The sequence below is a fragment of the Engystomops pustulosus genome, chromosome 11 (genome assembly GCF_040894005.1).
Source record: "Engystomops pustulosus chromosome 11, aEngPut4.maternal, whole genome shotgun sequence".
In the NCBI taxonomy this organism is placed as follows: domain Eukaryota; kingdom Metazoa; phylum Chordata; class Amphibia; order Anura; family Leptodactylidae; genus Engystomops; species Engystomops pustulosus.
In genome coordinates, this window is record NC_092421.1 from 17103295 (window position 1) to 17123717 (window position 20423).

At 42.8% G+C, this 20423-nt stretch overlaps 1 protein-coding gene across 1 annotated transcript in view; it reads left to right on the forward strand.

Annotated features, from left to right (window-relative positions):
- The window catches only part of PCDH15 (protocadherin related 15), a 934666-nt gene that overhangs the window by 630615 nt on the left and 283628 nt on the right, over positions 1–20423 (forward strand). The window contains exon 19 of the mRNA XM_072131129.1: positions 547–675. Within this exon, the coding sequence (XP_071987230.1) occupies positions 547–675 (129 nt within the window). The remainder of the gene's footprint in view (positions 1–546; positions 676–20423) is intronic.

The following is a 20423-nucleotide window of genomic DNA, read 5'->3' on the forward strand; positions in this document are numbered from 1 at the left end:
AAGACGGTGATAGGCAGCTATGTAAAACTGTGTGGTCTTAGTTAATACAGTCTTTAGCAACCTGGATTTGAAAAAGTCCAGTGATGATCAATTTCCCCTGTACACAGATAACTATAGCACTAATCCTCCTGTGAGATATTCCTCCCCTTTCCCGAAGCACTGTAGTGAAATTGCCACATTTTTTGTGACTTTATAATATTACAGAATGAAAACATTGTATCTGCTTTATTCTTTGAAAATCAGCTGCCATAGTCTCCTCGAGAACTATTATTGTTCTACTTTGATGTATTTTACCGTTTCCAACACTACTATTCAAGGGGTTTTATAATGTCCGTCAAATGTTTTTGTTTTGTGTTTTGAATGACAGATTTTATGACAGCTTTTTAGGTTATTCTTCTTTGGGAAAGCTCTAAGCAATGATGTGAAAACAAATAATGTACACTTTACTAACAAAACAAACTGTAAGGAGAGTGTGCACATGAATGAATCCATTTGAGTCTGTATGAAATATGTAATGCACTAAAACGAACATATATTTTCTTGTAGACATCAACTGCTACCGTTAATGTGGTGGTGACGGATGTGAATGACAATGACCCGGTTTTCGATCCTTACTTGCCTAGAAATTTCTCAGTTCAAGAAGAAGAAGTAAATGCTTTTGTGGGTCAAGTCAGGGTGAGTGCACCGTCATTTAATTATTGTGCTGTCGAAAGTAGATGTTTGGGCTTTCTCTGTATTTATTTGCCCTTAACCTACCTGAATTTCCATATTGCATTGTACACCATTAATGCTCTGAGGAAGGTTGTGCATAAAGATACTACAGCTTTCAGCTTTGGACTATTAACTGTGTATGAGGGGATAACAAACTAAAAGTAAAAGATACATTAATCATGGACAGAAGGCTGCAGCACATCAAAGGTTCGCAGGATTAAAAAAAAAAACACTTCCACACACTTGAACGGGCAGTACCAAGCCAGTACCTACAGAGCACATCTATTCTCTGTGTCCATTCTATTACTTGGACCAATGGATTGGTGAGCATTGCAAATGTCAGACTCCATTATTAGATTGATGTAGAAATAAGTTGGAACATACCTTTAACTTTGCCCCACTGTCGTGAAAAAATATTTCTAGAAATGAGCTTTGGCTTTACGGGGGAGAATTTTAGGGCATACAGTGTTCTAGTATTTATTTGATTATTATATTCAGATAGTAAAAGAAAAATAGAAGTTGCCTGATTAGCATTACTGCATAGAAATAATTTAGTATTGACCACAAAATATTTCTTGGCAATTCAACACACACTTCACACAATAGGGTGATCACAGCCTAAACGCCTCAGAGATGACATTCAGTTGAGGTCTATGATGCATGATCCTGATATAAGTGAGGGCAAAAAGCATTTCATTACTAAGTGATATATATGCGTCTGCGGTCTTCGCAAGCAAAAAAAAAATATTAAACTATCTCTGTCATTTCAGGAGAAGCAATAGAAGGTGAATACGTTCAGCTGTTATTGCTTTGCAGAGAATTTGTTTTATTATTGATTTTTATGAAACCATGGAATGCTCATTTTGTTTATTGCCTTGGAAGAAAATAAAAACTTTTCTTCGCCCACAAAAATGAGTTTAACATTTTCAACTGCATTAATAGGGACCAGTCACATTTTTCAAAAACATAGGGTCACATTTACTTAGGGTCCGGGGACCGCATTTCCAACGGGTATCCCAACTATTTCAGTTTTGCGCTGCATTTAACAGGGGTTTTTGGTACAATCGCATTGACTTTCATGCGACACAAATCAGGGGGGGGCGTGGCCATCAGACAACCTGACTGATTCGTACTAAGCGCAGGATTTAAAATTCAAATTGTGTCACAAGCCATGCACTCACATACACCGGGAAGAAGATGGTGAACTCCGGTGGACCTGAGCAGGGAAGCGACACATGCAGGATCTTGGGGGCACAATCTTGTTGAATCGCGACAGACTTTATCCTTGACGGACAACGCACCTCAGGGATTGCACAGGGACCGGTTAAATAAATGTGCCCCTTTGTTTAAATGAAGTCTTGAAAATTTAAGATGTTATATGCAAGTCATCCTATAGACAAGCATAGAGACTCGGATACCTCGGATTAAGACAACCATTGACATGAAATATTATGACATTATTGACACGAAATATTATCACAATGCTTGGCTACATGCACACAAACATTGTTTTGTCTGTGTGATTCCACTTTTGTTTTTATTGCCACATTAGCTGTAGCCACAAGCGTTGCCCAGGATACTCAATAACTGCTCTTAGCTTTAACAAAATAGAATGGGTTAACAATAAATATTTTATATCTATATCCATCTATCTGCCTGCTTATCTGTATCTGTCTGTCTTTCTTTCTGTATGTGCCTCTTTCATGCTATAATAAAGGGCACCCAATGTTTTTTTCCCAAAATGCATCAGCATTTGGCAGTACCCTTTGACTGTCATTTCAAGATGTAACTAAAAAAAGGAAGTCATTATTTATATTTGGGGGGGGGGGGGGTTTGGTGCTTGAAGCAGTTTTTTTACTATCCGCAGGTGTCTACGTATGTCTCTTTCTGTCTGTCCCTTTCTGTATGTCCATCTTTCTGTCTCTCTGCAGGAGTAGTTTCCACTCGGAAGCCCCTATCTTTGGTTCTGTAGCACCTGTCATATTAAAGATAAGAATCTCATCTTTCAGATCACATAGAGTTTATGGCTATTTTATAACTACCTCTATGTCCATCTATGCCTCTATGACCATGTCTTTAATATGACGCAAAAAGTTTGTTTCCAGGTACTATAGAACCAAACATATAGGCGGTCCCCTACTTAAGAACACCCGACTTAAGGATATTGTTAAATTACTGTACTTTAGCCCTAGGTTACAATAAACAGCTGTAACAATTATTAAATATGTCTGCAAATATGCTTTATTATTAATCCTGGTTCTTATTACAATCCAACATTTTTAAAATCCAATTGGCACAGAGATCAAAAAAAAATTCTGTCTGGGGTTACAATTATAAAATATACAGTTCCGACTTACATACAAATTCAACTTAAGAACAAACCTATAGAACCTATACAGAAGAAGCATTAGGTTTAGCTTGTTATACGGTTTGAAAAATGTAATATAGATTATACATTAGAAATTATTTATACATAAAGATGATGTTACTAATTATTACAAAAAAAATATTATAAATAAAACATAAATCTTTTTAACTGGTACCTAATATATTCAAATATATTTATATGCTATTTCAGTATGAGGGAAGGGGAAAAAAATACAAAGACAGAAATGACTTGAAGGGGTTAAACATTTCTGGAGACAAAACTCCTTGCACGTGATGTCCTGAATGGAAATAAATAAAAGGCAGGGGAAAATGTAGTAGTTTGATTTTTCTTCAAGTGCTTAAATAAACCTTCCTTCCTTTGAAATTTGTGCTAACTTTCTTTATGTGAACAGTATATTTAAAAAAAAACCAAAAAAAAAAAAAAACCTGACTTTTACACAAGTTTCTAATTCATTCCTAAGAGACCAGGTGTCTCCAAGTTCTACAAGTGTCAAAGATTAAAAGCAATTAGTGTGAACAATTATGTTATCTCATAGTGTATGCAAGCTGTTACCAAGATTGTAAAGAAACATTTTTTTATATATGAATCATCTATTGTTCCTTCGCAAAGTGGGTCAAGTCTTTTTAATGCCAAAACTCTTCTATGAGAATCTATGTCAAGGTGACATTCCTCTAAAATGTACAAGCATAAAAAGTGAGACATTGGAAAGTCAAGTACTCCAAATACGAAGGCTTTAAAGAATAGAATAATTAATGCAAAACTCATTATGTGAACGCAATATTCAAATTATCTCCAGGCTCTAAAAACCTCCTTTGTCTCTTTTATATTTACACATATTTCTATTTATTTACAAACAACGTGATGGATAGAACTGTAGGAGATATTTGCATTGCACTTTCATTTGGCAGTTTGCTCAAAATGATTTTGTTTTTCTGAAGTTTTTGAAAGTCTTAATTTACCTGCCAAAGTGATTATTAAGATACATGGCTCCAAAGCAGAAAGGCTTTCATTTCCGAAAGAATATGATTTACATATATTTGCAAGATTAATTGTGCAGTGTTTTTTTTTTTTGCGGTATAAACTTATTATGAAAGTCATTCTCATTAATGTGATGGCAGAAATACAAATATATTAATAAATTTCAATTAAAACTACTTCTGGTAAGAGGATAAAGTTGACAAAGTTTTTCAGTCTATAGAAAATTATCTTTAAAAAAGTTATCAATAGAAAATACAAAGGTCTTCATATGGCAAGCACATTTTTTTGTGGTACTAATGTTAAAAGGAACCTGTAAATGGAAATGAATCTAATAAACCAATACCAGTATGTTGTAAAGCATTTAAGCACCTTTCAGATCATGTTTCTTTCATGGTCCAGAGTAATGACATTGTCCAGAAAAACAACAACTTTGAACTTGGTTGTAAGTCAGGGAGGTGGAGAGCTCAGTACTTAAAGGAAACCTACCACTTGAAATGGCAGGTTTAAGAAGAAACCACCGAGCACCAGCTCAGGGTGAGCTGGTGCCGGAGCTTATTTTTGTTAGTGTTTTAAACCGCAGTATCGCGGTTTAAAACACTTTTTAAACTTTATAGCCGCTGCAGGGAGGTACGCGCTCGGCGCTTACCATGCGCGCGGCTACATAGGAAGTGAAGGAGAGCCGCGCGCATGGTAAGCTCCGGCACCAGCTCACCCTGAGCTGGTGCTCGGTGTTTTCTTCTTAAACCTGCCATTTCAAGTGGTAGGTTTCCTTTAAGTCAAGCTCTCCCCATCTCAGAATGTTCCCTGATGATGGTCCTGCATCCATGGGCATCATAACTAGAAGTAGTCTGGTGAATAAGGTCAATTACAACAGTAGGGGCACACTGAGATGAGGAAAGCATGACTTTAGGCTACATTCACACAAACCTGTGATTTCTTCAGCCCTGTATTTCTGTGCTGTGCAAGTCTGTATGAAACTGTATTTACATCACAATTTTCATCGGCATGGCACTGTATCCATACTGTATCCATATGAAAAATGGTGGGCTGGCAAATGATGGATGGCTGACTATTGGTTGGCCTACAGAAAGCACCTCCTGCTAGTTCTGGGTACTGCACGCTTATACAGCAGCATAAACCGTATGCAGTGCAGCCCGTATTTTATATGTTCCCCTATGACTTCTATGGGGCATACGGATGCAAATACATGCTCTATATTTATTAAACAAGAAAAACTAAAATATCACATTATCAGAAGTATTCAGACCCTTTACTCAGTATTGAGAAGAGGCAGCTTTTGAGCTTGTACAGCCAGGAGTCTTCTTAAAAATATTGCAACAAGTTTTTCACACCTGGATTTGTAGATCCTCTGCCATTCTTCCTTGCAGATCCTCTCCAGTTCCCACAGGATAGTAAACATTTGTGGAAGCCATTTTAAAGTTCTCCAGAGATGCTCAATTGGATTCAGGTCAGGGCTCTGGCTGGGCCAGTCAGGAATGGTCACAGAGCTGTTTTGGAGCCACTGCTTTGTTATTTTAGCTGTGTGCTTAGGTTGTCTTGTTGGAAGGTAAACCTTCAGCTCAGTCTGAGGTCCAGAGCACTCTGGAAGAAGTTTTCATCCAGGATATCTCTGTACTTTGCCAAATTCATCTTTCCTTCTGTTGCAGCCAGTCAACCTGTCCCTGCAGCTGATAAACATCCCTATTGCATGATGATGCCAACACCATGTGTCACTGTTGGAATTTAACAGGTGATGGGCAGCACCTGGTTTTCTCCACACATATTGCTTAGAGTTAACACCAAAAAGTTCATTATTCATCTCATCAGAATTGTACGCTTATTTCTCATAGTCTGGGAGTCCTTCATTTTTTTTGCAAACTGTATGCAGCTTTCATGTGTCTTGCACTGAGTAGTGGCATACTCTGAAATAAAGCCCTCACTGGTGGAGAGTGCAGTGACAGTTGACTTTGTGGAACTTTCTCCCATCTAACCAATGCATCTCTAGAGCTCAGCCACAGTGATCTTGGGGTTCTTCTTTACCTGTCTCATCCAAGGTTCTACTCCCACAATTGCTTAGTTTGGCTAAATGGTTCAGTTAATGATTATGGAGACCACTGTGGTTTTATGAACCTTGAGTGCTGCAGAAATTATTTTGTAACCTTGGCCAGATCTGTGTCTTACCACAGTTCTGTCTCTGAGCTCATTGGACAATTCCTTAGACCTCATGATTGTCATGTGCTCTGACATGCACTGCGAGTTGTTATATAGACAGGTGTGGGCCTTTTCTAATCAAGACCGATCAGTTGAAGAAAACAAAACTGGACTCCAATGAAGGAGTAGAACTATCTCAACAGGATCAGAAGGAAATGGACAGCATGTGGGTTTCACAGCAAGGGGTCTAAGTACTTAGGGCCATGTGTTTCAGTTTTTCCTGTTTAAAAAATAGTAAAAATATTTACATTTAATTTTTTTCTGTCAAAATGAGGTGCAGAGTGTACATTAATGAGCAAAAAGTAGTTACCATTTGGTTGCAATGATACAAAGAATGAAAAGTCTAAAGGAGTCTGAATACTTTCCATACCCACTGTAAATGCCAGGTGCATGTTGACATTTCAATGGTGATGGCATTAGCACCAGTTGTGGTTATTAGTGGTCATTTCGGGTTTGTGCTTGTGCTTCATTTATAAATAAAGATAAAAGTTCACTTTATTAACCTCGCACACTTCTCCTAATTTAGTTTATATATAAAGTTTGATTCCTGTGGTAGACTTCTTTTAAAGGGAACCTGATACCCTTTTAATACCTGAAAAAGTACATTACCTGGCAGCTTTAATGTGTTCTGAATGTTTTTTTATGAGTGCTGCAGAATGCCTGTAAAGCGAACTTATATTCCTTGCTTTCATGCAGTCTAGGAGGTGGGGAGCTTGACGAAGCAGTCAAGCTGACCTTCCTCCCGATGGCTGCTTGGACTGAGCCCCCAGCCCCTTCTCTTAGCAGCGCTATGCCCTGCCTTCCTATGTGTATCTCCAGCTTGCCAGGGTTCCTGCACAGTCAGTGGGCCTATTTTCTTTGCTTCTGCCCTGTGCTGTCCGGTCAGAGTCACATATTGTCGCATTCGCTGCTTTATAGCCCATTAGGAGCACGAATAGAGATGAGCGAACATGCTCGTCCGAGCTTGATGCTCGGTCGAGCATTAGGGTACTCGAAACTGCTCGTTACTCGGACGAATACTTCGCCCGCTCGAGAAAATGGCAGCTCCCGCCGTTTTGCTTTTTGGCGGCCAGAAACAGAGCCAATCACAAGCCAGGAGACTCTGCACTCCACCCAGCATGACGTGGTACCCTTACACGTCGATAGCAGTGGTTGGCTGGCCAGATCAGGTGACCCTGGGATAGACTAGCCGCTGGCCGCGCTGCTCGGATCATTCTGTCTCTGGATGCCGCTAGGGAGAGAGCTGCTGCTGGTCAGGGAAAGCGTTAGGGTGTTCTATTAGCTTACTGTTAGGCAGGAGTGATTCTCAAAGAACCCAACAGCCCTTCTTAGGGCTACAATAACGTTCTACTTTTTTTATTTTAATTTGCATCTTTTACCATTTTGTGAGGAATTAGCAGGGGGACTTGCTACCGTTGTGTTTAGCTCTTAGTGGCACACATATCCATAGCAAAGACCGAAGTGGGAAAATTCAGTAGGGGTTGGATTTCTATTAGGCAATAACTCAGTGTCATCTCATCTGGCATAGTAGTGTGCTTCCTTTGATACTTGGCTAGAAAATAGCCATAGGAGAATACAAACAGCTTCTTGAAGCCTACAGTAGCGTTCTATATATTTGATTTCTGGTTGATCTGCTGGTGGCTTTAGTTTCTGCAGTGCATGTACTTGCCAATTCTGAGCAATTTGTAGTGAGACTTGCGACCGCTGTGTTCTGCGCTTAGTGGCGCACATATCCATAGCAAAGGCTGAAGTGGGAAAATTCAGTAGGGGTTGGATTTCTATTAGGCACTAACTCAGTGTCATCTCATCTGGCATAGTAGTGTGCTTCCTTTGATACTTGGCTAGAAAATAGCCATAGGAGAATACAAATAGCTTCTTGAAGCCTACAGTAGCGTTCTATATATTTGATTTCTGGTTGATCTGCTGGTGGCTGTAGTTTCTGCAGTGCATGTACTTGCCAATTCTGAGCAATTTGTAGTGAGACTTGCGACCGCTGTGTTCTGCGCTTAGTGGCGCACATATCCATAGCAAAGGCTGAAGTGGGAAAATTCAGTAGGGGTTGGATTTCTATTAGGCACTAACTCAGTGTCATCTCATCTGGCATAGTAGTGTGCTTCCTTTGATACTTGGCTAGAAAATAGCCATAGGAGAATACAAATAGCTTCTTGAAGCCTACAGTAGCGTTCTATATATTTGATTTCTGGTTGATCTGCTGGTGGCTGTAGTTTCTGCAGTGCATGTACTTGCCAATTCTGAGCAATTTGTAGTGAGACTTGCGACCGCTGTGTTCTGCGCTTAGTGGCGCACATATCCATAGCAAAGGCTGAAGTGGCAAAATTCAGTAGGGGTTGGATTTCTATTAGGCAATAACTCAGTGTCATCTCATCTGGCATAGTAGTGTGCTTCCTTTGATACTTGGCTAGAAAATAGCCATAGGAGAATACAAATAGCTTCTTGAAGCCTACAGTAGCGTTCTATATATTTGATTTCTGGTTGATCTGCTGGTGGCTGTAGTTTCTGCAGTGCATGTACTTGCCAATTCTGAGCAATTTGTAGTGAGACTTGCGACCGCTGTGTTCTGCGCTTAGTGGCGCACATATCCATAGCAAAGGCTGAAGTGGCAAAATTCAGTAGGGGTTGGATTTCTATTAGGCAATAACTCAGTGTCATCTCATCTGGCATAGTAGTGTGCTTCCTTTGATACTTGGCTAGAAAATAGCCATAGCAATAGGATAGGATTGTTTGGTTCTAAAAACTCAAAAAAAAACAAAAAACACAAAAAAAAACAAAAAACACAAAAAAACACAAAAAAAAAAAAAAAAAGTAAAAAAAAAAAAAAAGTTATAACTCTCATTTTAAAAATGTTTAACCCCAGGGCTAGGGGTAGAGGACGAGGGCGGGGACGTGGGCGTCCAACTACTGCAGGGGTCAGAGGCCGTGGTCCTGGGCGGGGTGAGACACCACCTGCTGATGAGGGAGCAGGGGAACGCCGCAGAGCTACACTCCCTAGGTTCATGTCTGAAGTTACTGGGACTCGTGGTAGAGCACTGTTGAGGCCAGAACAGTGCGAACAGGTGATGTCGTGGATTGCTGACAATGCTTCGAGCAATTTGTCCACCACCAGTCAGTCTTCCACGCAGTCCACCCATGTCACCGAAATCCCCACTCCTCCAGCTCCTGCACCTCAGCCTCCTCCCCCCCAGTCTGCCCCCTCCCAGGAAAATTTGCCATTTGAACCGGCATACTCTGAGGAACTGTTTTCTGGACCCTTCCCACAGTCACAAACCACTTGTCCGGTTGCTGCTGAGCAATTTTCCGATGCCCAGGTTTTCCACCAGTCACAGTCTGTGGGTGATGATGACCTTCTTGACGTAGTGGAAGTGTGTAAAGAGGTGTCCGACGATGAGGAGACACGGTTGTCAGACAGTGGGGAAGTTGTTGTCAGGGCAGGAAGTCCGAGGGGGGAGCAGACTGAGGGATCGGAGGATGATGAGGTGACAGACCCAAGCTGGGTTGAGAGGCCGGGTGAACACAGTGCTTCTGAGACGGAGGAGAGTCCTCGACCTGAACAGGTTGGAAGAGGCAGTGGTGGGGCCAGACGGAGAGGCAGGGATAGAGCTGGTGCATCAGCGCCACTGTCAACTAGTGAAGCTCCCGTAGTGAGGGCTCTTGCGGCGAGGGCTAGATCTTCAGAAGTGTGGAGGTTCTTTAAGGAAACACCGGATGACCGACGGACTGTGGTGTGCAACATTTGCCAAACCAGGCTCAGCAGGGGTTCCACCACTACTAGCTTAACTACCACCAGTATGCGCAGGCATATGAATGCTAAGCACCCCACTCAGTGGCAACAAGCCCGTTCACCTCCGGCCGTGCACACCACTGCTCCTTCCCCTGTGTCAGCTGATAGTCAGCCCCCTGCCCAGGACCCTGCCACAAAAACCCCATCGTCGCCTCCACGATCCTCCACAGCATCCACCAGCGTTCAGCTCTCCATACCCCAGACGCTGGAGCGGAAACGCAAATATAGTGCAACCCACCCGCACGCCCAAGCCCTTAATGTGCACATCTCCAGATTGCTTAGCCTGGAGATGCTGCCCTATAGGCTAGTAGAGACCGAGGCCTTTCGCAACCTCATGGCGGCGGCCGCCCCTCGGTATTCGGTCCCCAGCCGCCACTACTTTTCCCGATGTGCCGTCCCAGCCCTGCACCAGCACGTGTCAGACAACATCATCCGTGCCCTGACCAACGCCGTTTCTGACAAGGTCCACCTGACCACGGACACGTGGACGAGTGCTGCCGGGCAGGGCCACTATATATCGCTGACGGCACATTGGGTTAACTTGGTGGAGGCTGGGACCGAGACTGACCCTGGGGCTGCTCATATACTGCCGACGCCGAGGATTGCGGGGCCTACCTCGGTCCAGGTGTTTCAGGCCTACTATGCCTCCTCCTCCTCCCACCCCTCCTCCACCTCCTCCTCCGAACTACCATCCGTGGGCACGGCGCCATCAGTCGGTAGCTCTAGGCACAGCAGCAGTGCCGTCGCTAAGCGACAGCAGGCGGTGCTCAAACTGCTGAGCCTAGGCGACAAAAGGCACACCGCCCAAGAGCTATTACAGGGCATCACGGCGCAGACTGATCTGTGGCTGGCACCGCTGAACCTCAAGCCGGGAATGGTTGTGTGTGACAACGGCCGTAACCTGGTGGCGGCTCTGCAACTCGGCAGACTGACACATGTGCCATGCCTGGCCCATGTGTTAAATCTGATAGTGCAGCGTTTCCTCAAGACATACCCCAATCTGTCTGATTTGCTCACGAAGGTATGCCGCATCTGTGCGCATTTCAGGAAGTCCAGCCCAGATGCTGCCACTCTCAGGGCAGCGCAGCGCCGCCTCCAACTGCCCGCTCACCGACTGTTGTGCGACGTGCCCACGAGGTGGAATTCAACACTGACCATGTTATCCAGAGTTTACCAGCAGCGCAGAGCGATTGTAGACTGCCAGATGTCAACTTCCACCAGAACTGGTAGTCAGGTCAGTCAGCTTCCTCAAGTCTACAATGAGGAGTGGACGTGGATGTCTGATATCTGTCAGGTGCTGAGTAACTTTGAGGAGTCAACACAGATGGTCAGTGGCGATGCCGCCATCATCAGCCTCACCATCCCGCTGCTTGGCCTGTTGAAAAACTCTCTGGTCAGCATGAAGTCGGAAGCTTTGCGCTCGTCACAAGAGACGGGGGAAGAATATTCCCTTGTTGATAGCCAAAGCACCCTGAGGTCTGTTTCTCAGCGCATATCGGAGGAGGTGGAGGTGGAGGAGGATGAGGAGGAAGAGGAGGAGAATGTTGGCGAGACACAAGAGGGGACCATTGTTGAGTCCTTCACTGTTCAGCGTGTATGGGCAGAAGAAGAGGAGTTGGAGGAGGAGGAAATGGACAGGCAGGCCAGTGAGGGGAGTGAATTCTTACGCGTTGGTACTCTGGCGCATATGGCAGATTTCATGCTAGGCTGCCTATCCCGTGACCCTCGCGTTCAAAGAATTTATTCCAGCACCGATTACTGGGTATTCACTCTCCTGGACCCACGGTACAAGCAAAATCTTTCCACTCTCATCCCTGGAGAGGAAAGGAGTGTGAGAATGCATGAATACCAGCAGGCCCTGGTGCACAAGCTGAAACAGTATTTCCCTTCTGACAGCGCTAGCGGCAGAGTGCGTAGTTCTGCGGGACAAGTAGCGAGGGAGAGTAGGCGAGCAGGCAGCTTGTCCAGCACTGGCAAGGGTACGCTTTACAAGGCTTTTGCCAGCTTTATGTCACCCCAGCAAGACACTGTCACCTGTCCCCAGTCTCGGCAGAGTAGGGCTGATCTTTACAGAAAGATGGTGAGGGAGTACGTAGCTGACCATACCATCGTCCTAAATGATCACACAGCTCCCTACAACTACTGGGTTTCAAAGCTGGACATGTGGCACGAACTGGCGCTGTACGCCTTGGAGGTTCTTGCCTGCCCTGCCGCTAGCGTCTTGTCCGAGCGGGTTTTCAGTGCAGCTGGTGGCATCATCACCGATAAGCGTACACGCCTGTCGACTGACAGCGCTGACAGGCTGACGCTTATTAAAATGAATAAAGGCTGGATTTCTCAGAATTTCCAATCTCCACCAGGTGAAGGAAGCTCAACCTGAATAATTGATCCACTCCTCCTCCTCCTCCTCATTTTCCTCCTTCTCCTCCTCTTTGTACAGTAAAGCAGAGGAAAATGGCTATTTTTTGACAGGGCCCACTGGCTCTTGCTATACTTCATGCATTTAATTTTTCTGGAGGGCCACCTACCCGGTCCTCTGTTTGAAACAATTTTTGTGAGTGCCACATACAGGCACTCAATCTATTCCATTTTTCTGGAGGGCCACCTACCCGGTCCTCTGGTTTGAACAATTTTTGGGACTGCCACATACAGGCACTCAATCTATTCCATTTTACTGGAGGGCCACCTACCTGCTCCTCTGGTTTGAACAATTTTTGGGACTGCCACATACAGGCACTCAATCTATTCCATTTTACTGGAGGGCCACCTACCTGCTCCTCTGGTTTGAACAATTTTTGGGACTGCCACATACAGGCACTCAATCTATTCCATTTTACTGGAGGGCCACCTACCTGCTCCTCTGGTTTGAACAATTTTTGGGACTGCCACATACAGGCACTCAATCTATTCCATTTTACTGGAGGGCCACCTACCTGCTCCTCTGGTTTGAACAATTTTTGGGACTGCCACATACAGGCACTCAATCTATTCCATTTTACTGGAGGGCCACCTACCTGCTCCTCTGGTTTGAACAATTTTTGGGACTGCCACATACAGGCACTCAATCTATTCCATTTTACTGGAGGGCCACCTACCTGCTCCTCTGGTTTGAAGAATTTTTGGGACTGCCACATACAGGCACTCAATCTATTCCATTTTACTGGAGGGCCACCTACCTGCTCCTCTGGTTTGAACAATTTTTGGGACTGCCACATACAGGCACTCAATCTATTCCATTTTACTGGAGGGCCACCTACCTGCTCCTCTGGTTTGAACAATTTTTGGGACTGCCACATACAGGCACTCAATCTATTCCATTTTACTGGAGGGCCACCTACCTGCTCCTCTGGTTTGAAGAATTTTTGGGACTGCCACATACAGGCACTCAATCTATTCCATTTTACTGGAGGGCCACCTACCTGCTCCTCTGGTTTGAACAATTTTTGGGACTGCCACATACAGGTACTCAATCTATTCCATTTTACTGGAGGGCCACCTACCTGCTCCTCTGGTTTGAACAATTTTTGGGACTGCCACATACAGGCACTCAATCTATTCCATTTTACTGGAGGGCCACCTACCTGCTCCTCTGGTTTGAACAATTTTTGGGACTGCCACATACAGGCACTCAATCTATTCCATTTTACTGGAGGGCCACCTACCTGCTCCTCTGGTTTGAAGAATTTTTGGGACTGCCACATACAGGCACTCAATCTATTCCATTTTACTGGAGGGCCACCTACCTGCTCCTCTGGTTTGAAGAATTTTTGGGACTGCCACATACAGGCACTCAATCTATTCCATTTTACTGGAGGGCCACCTACCTGCTCCTCTGGTTTGAAAAATGTTTGGGACTGCCACATACAGGCACTATCCAAATTAAATTGTCTCCATAGCAGCCTCCACACGTTGTCTCCATTGCTACCTCCAAAAGTCGTCCATATAGCTGCCTCCATACATCGTCCCTTTATCAAACGAGGTGTGTCAGGCAGAAATTTGGGTTGTTTTCATGGATTCCACATCAAAGTTGTTAACTTTGTCGCCACCCTGCTGTGTTATCCACAAAATATACTGGCAAACTTTTACCATTTAGGGATATTATTTCAGCGCTTCTTGCGCATCTGTTTACATTCCCCTCACCCGGCATATCCTAAACTTATAAGAACGCTACTACACTTGATCTTATACAAAAGGTTCTTAGAAGTGCTGTTTGGGGAGTAGCCTAGAGACAGGGGCTTGGATTGGCGAAAGCTCGCCTGGCAGCGGAACGCCAGCTCCATGCGCATCATGCGCTTCTTGCGCATCTGTTTACATTCCCCTAACCCGCCATATCCCAAACTTATAAGAACGCTACTACACTTAACTTGGTGCAGGCTGGGACCGAGTCTGACCCTGGGGCTGGTCATATACTGCCGACGCAGAGAATTGCGGGGCCTACCTCGGTCCAGGTCTCAAAGGCCTACTATACCTCCTCCCACCCCTCCTCCACCTCCTCCTCCTCCGAATTACCATCCGTGGGCATGGCGCCATCAGTCGGTAGCTCTAGGCACAGCAGCAGTGCCGTCGCTAAGCGACAGCAGGCGGTGCTGAAACTGCTGAGCCTAGGCGATAAAAGGCACACCGCCCAAGAGCTATTACAGGGCATTCCACATCAAAGTTGTTAACTTTGTCGCCACCCTGCTGTGTAATCCACAAAATATACTTGCAAACTTTTACCATTTAGGGATATTATTTCAGCGCTTCTTGCGCATCTGTTTACATTCCCCTCACCCGCCATATCCTAAACTTATAAGAACGCTACTACACTTGATCTTATACAAAAGTGCTGTTTGGGGAGTAGCCTAGAGACAGGGGCTTGGATTTGCGAAAGCTCGCCTGGCAGCGGAGCGCCAGCTCCATGCGCATCATGCGCTTCTTGCGCATCTGTTTACATTCCCCTCACCCGGCATATCCTAAACTTATAAGAACGCTACTACACTTGATCTTATACAAAAGTGCTGTTTGGGGAGTAGCCTAGAGACAGGGGCTTGGATTGGCGAAAGCTCGTCTGGCAGCGGAGCGCCAGCTCCATGCCAAGATCCAACTAACATAGTTTTAACTGCAGCACCTTTAATCTACTACTAGTTCACTGCCTCCATACATGGTCCCCTTATCAAACGAGCTGTGTCAGGCAGAATTTTGGGTTGTTTTCATGGCTTCCATGTTAACTTTGTCGCCACCCTGCTGTGTAATCCACAAAATATACTGGCAAACTTTTATCATGTACCGATATTATTTGAGCACTTCTTGCTCACCTCCTTTGGTTCCTCTCTGCCACCCATTGGTTTGAAGCCTGAGTCCATTTAGGGTATGTCACCATGACACTCTCTAGCCTGCTGCCGCTGCCTCTGCATGCCGTCCCCTATAGTGTCAGGGTCAATTATTGCATGTTTTAGATACTATCTAGCTTCATTCTGTCACTCTGTCATGGCCATGCTGTTGCCCATAATTTTGGCATAATGGTGCGTTTAAGCAGCCTCAGAGGCATCCATGCATGCTGCCCCTGCTGTTTCCTGTCCATTTCCGTGGTGTTTCCATCCTTTTCTGAGGTTCCCAGGTGTTTGGCCAAGCTTCCCTGTGCAGAGCCTTGGTCCCCTTGAAAAATGCTCGAGTCTCCCATTGACTTCAATGGGGTTCGTTATTCGAGACGAGCACTCGAGCATCGGGAAAAGTTCGTCTCGAATAACGAGTACCCGAGCATTTTAGTGTTCGCTCATCTCTAAGCACGAATCATGTCTCGCTAGCTGAGATGTGCTCCCATGTGATTTTCATCTGTGACTCTGGCTGGGTACACGTAAGGCTACAGCAAGGAGCACAGATACACTAAGCGTGCGTGAGAACTCAGGCAAGCCAGAGAATCACACAGGAGAAAGGAGGTAGTATGTAGCATGGCTAAGAGATGGAAGGGGCTCCAAGCAGCCATCCAGAGGCGGGCCAGCTTGACCGTTTCATCAAGCTCCCCATCTGCTTGACTGCATGAGAGCAAGGGATAGAACTTCTATATGCAGGCATACTGCAGAGCTGGCTGGTTTTATAGGCACCTTCAGAGCACATTAACACTGCCCGTAAGGTACTGTTTGTGGTTTTACTGGGCTTCATTAGGTAGTAGATTCCCTTTAAGCTGTTAACATAATTCAAGTTAAGAAGGGCACACCTGTAGAAGTCACAACCAGACCTGGTTTATGACAGGGCCAAAATACTGTTTTTCTCATAAAACACCATTAATATACCTGACACATAATGGGGGAGAGTTGGTTAGATTTTCCATTGGGACCACGGGCCTCATATTAATTCTCAATAGACAAATTAGTATCACTGTACTGTTATTACCTCTTACACAGAAACATATACTGTACATTTTCTACAGACATAGGATGTGTATAGTTATGTGTATAGTTTTATATGTGTATAGTTGTACTTTTCAAAACCTCACTTTTCCGAATGGCTTATTCAATTGTAGATGCAGATCTGTTTCATTTTCAGCGTCTCAATTTCAATAAATAGAAAATGTTCTCCTCCACAATAGTCCCAGCTGTTCGGATCTATGTGGTTTCTAATTCACAAAAGCCATTTCTAGTATACACATGTGAATAGAAAGAATCTAATCAATTATGCTGCCAATCTTATTGTGTTCATTTGCATATTAATCAAAAAGTACATACTCCATGCTGGTAAAAGTACTTTTCAACACAGTCAGATCACAGTGCATTGATTTTAAAGTTTATTGATTCCTTTTTTTTTTATTGGATAGGTGTTTGATGATGAAAGTTTATTAGGGCATCACAGGTTATATCCATTGCAGGATGTGTAATTAAAAGCAACTTCCTATAATAAATAAATATTTAAAAAAAATGTAGTATCATTTCGGCATAAAAGCTTTTCTGTACATATCATGCAAAATTAAACCCCTTTTAGGGTCACTGCTGATATATTTAAATTTGTTTTTTAATATGTAAAAGTATGCATCTCCAAAAACTAAACATATTATGCCACTTTAGCTAAAACATAGGATTTGTTTTTTTTTTTCTCTTAATTTAATTGAAGCAGGGGAGTGTAGAAATTAAAACACAGATGGGCCAGTTTGGTGTAGCCATTCTCCTCATTTGCATATGGAACTATTTTCTCTCATATGATTACTGGAGAAATTTATTTAAAGGACATCACAAAGTAGATTTAAAGGTGTTGTCCGAGATTGTCCCAGTGCTGTGTGATTCAGCACTGGGACAAGGGGCTGGTGGGCGTGCCAGGCGGTCGGAAGTTGACGGAGCCGAGGTTCCTGCCCCTGTAAACAGGAGCACCAGAAAAGGTAAGTACAAGTTTATTTTTTGTACTCCTAACCCCCTCTGACTGCCTCTAGATTTTTTTTTTTATACAGGCAGTCCCCGGTTTACCTACAAGATAGGTTCTCTAGGTTTACTCTTAAGTTGCATTTGTATGCAAGTCACAACTGTATATTTTATAATTGTAACCCCACCCAAATTTTTTTTTGGTTCCGTGACTATTGGATTTGAAAACTTTTGGATTGTTATAAGAACCAGTATCAACAATAAATCTTAATTGCAGACACCATTAACCTCTTAACTACGTGGCCTTTTTTTTTATTTTTTTCACTTCAATTTTTCACTCACCACCTTCAAAAATCTATAACTTTATTATTTTTCCACATAAAGATCTCTGTGATGGCTTATTTTCTGCGTAACAAATTGCACTTCATAGTGACAGTATTTAATATTCCATGCTGTGTACTGGGAAGCGGGAAAAAAATTTAAAATGCAGTGAAAATGGTAAAAAAAACACATTTTGCAACTTTTTCTTTTGGGCGTGGATTTTACAGCTTTCACTGAGCACCATAAATGACATGTCTACTTTATTCTTTGTGTCGGTATGATTACGGGGATACCAAATTTGTATAGGTTTTATAATGTTTTCATACATTTACAAAAATTAAAACCTCCTGTACAAAATTTTTTGGGGGGGATTTTGTCATCTTCTGGCACCAATAACTTTTTCATACTTTGGTGTACGGAGCTGTGGGTGGTATCATTTTTTCCAACTTTAGATGGCGTTTTCATTGCTATAATTTTTAGGACTGTACGGCTATTTGATCACTTTTTACTCATTTTGTTATTTTTTCAAAATGGCAAAAAAGTGCAATTTTTTACTTTGGGCGCTATTTTCCGTTACGGGGTTAAACACAGAAAAAAATCGTTATTAAATTTCGATATATCGGGCATTTTCGTACGCGGTGATACCTAATGTGTTTATGATTTTTAGTGTTTAATAATATTTATATCAGTTCTAGGGAAAGGGTGGTTATTTGAATTTTTAGGTTTCTTTATTATAATTTTTTTAAAACTTTTTTTATTTTTACTTTTACTATTTTTTACACTCCCTGGGGTACTTTAACCCTAGGTTGTCTGATCAATCCTATCATATACTGCCATACCACAGTATGGCAGTATATGGGGATTTTCCTCCTCATTCATTACAATGTGCAATTAGCACATTGTAATGAATGGGTTAAAACGAGACAGCTTCGGGCCTTCGTGAGACCCGAAGCTCTCATGGCAACGGATCGCCGTTCCCCGTGACGTTATCAGGGAGCGATGATCCATGCCAGCGGAGATCGATGTAAAAACACCCGCGATCGGTACTCCATTATGCAGCAAAGACTTACCGGCTATGGAGTACGGCACGCGTCGGGAAGGGGTTAATAACTCTTAGAGCTGATCATTGTAGCCTTGGACTAAAGTACAGTAAACATCCAGAGGGCCATTTGTAACCAGGGATCATATGTAAGTTGGGTGTTCTTAAGTAGGGGACAGCCTGTAATTTATAACTTTACAACTACTAAGCACCGGTGATATAGGAAATATATGAGCCATTTTTTTCTGTTCAAAGTTTAATTTATTTTCCTACTGGACAAATGTAAGTTCTTTTGTTAATATTGATAAAAAAAATAATCTCCAATTCTATTACTTTGATGTGGAATGAAAAGCCTTCCTTCTCGTTCGACATGACACATGGAAATTGTAGGGGGGAAAAAAAAGCATAAATCTTTAACATTTACACACAATTACCACCATGGAAATGAAAGTATTGCTCACCACAATCTTCTCAAAGCTTTTAAGTACTGTGAATATGATTTAAACATTTAACATTTGCTAGTCAGCTGAAGGTTAAGACATCGATTAATAGACACAGTAGTGGGGGTCATTGTAAGCCGTAATGGAGGGATGATCACTGCCTGCTATTAATACGTTCAACAGCTTGTGTAGGTGGAGTACAGGCCTGAGAAAGAGGATTCTTCTGTGGATCACAGGTCAAGATACTTATTTTATGATATACATTAGCACTGAACAATGCTGGAATGGAAAAGTGTCACGGAGAGTAGAAAGCGTAAATTGAATCATTAAATTCCTTCTCCGTCTTTCCGCTCATTTTTATTTTTGGGTCTTTACAATTAATAATTCTATATTTTATATGTAAAAAAAATTGTATGATGCAATATATCATACATTTTTATAAAGTTTGAGATATACCTGAATGCTATCTCTTGTATACCATCTTAAGGTTCATATATTTATAGGATATGCACAAGATGAGTCAGGCTGTGTTCACACTGTTAATAGCGTCTGTTGTTCTCTACTGATAAGGAGAACGAAAAGGAAGCAAATAGTGATACTTAAAGGAAGTGTTTTATCAAAATCCTCCTCCTTTCTAAAATCAACTATTAAAATTATGCTGATAACTCTGAGGGAGCAGGAGAGAGAGTGAGACAGAGCAACCGTCTGTAAAGCCAGAGGAACTGGGGTATCTCCTCAGAGCTTGTGCAGTGAGCAGAAATTAAAGGCAACTTCTTTTTCAACTCCAAATCTGGAAATTGGAAAGTCATTAGATAAATTAACCATTAGCAGAATGTAGTGACTATATCCTGTCATGCACTACCAACACCTGACAGCACGGAGAGGAGAAAGGCACTGTGGTTTCCATATCTTTATGATTTCTGTTGATCATGCTATTTCCTAGATGTTTCACGTTTGATCTGTATGCTAATTTGGCAGTTGGCTAACGGTCATTTTCTCGCTACTTGGAGTGAGGCTATTTTCACCATAACCATTCATTTCACAAGACAAATCTCTTGCTATTTTGGTGGGAAATAATTCAGGCATTGATAGGATATCTCCTAGGACACAACCTTCGTGTACTAACTGACTTATTAGCATACGGATAATAATGGGAATTTCTCAGAAACAGAAAAATATTTTTTAAATCATACAAAATGCGGCCAACAGA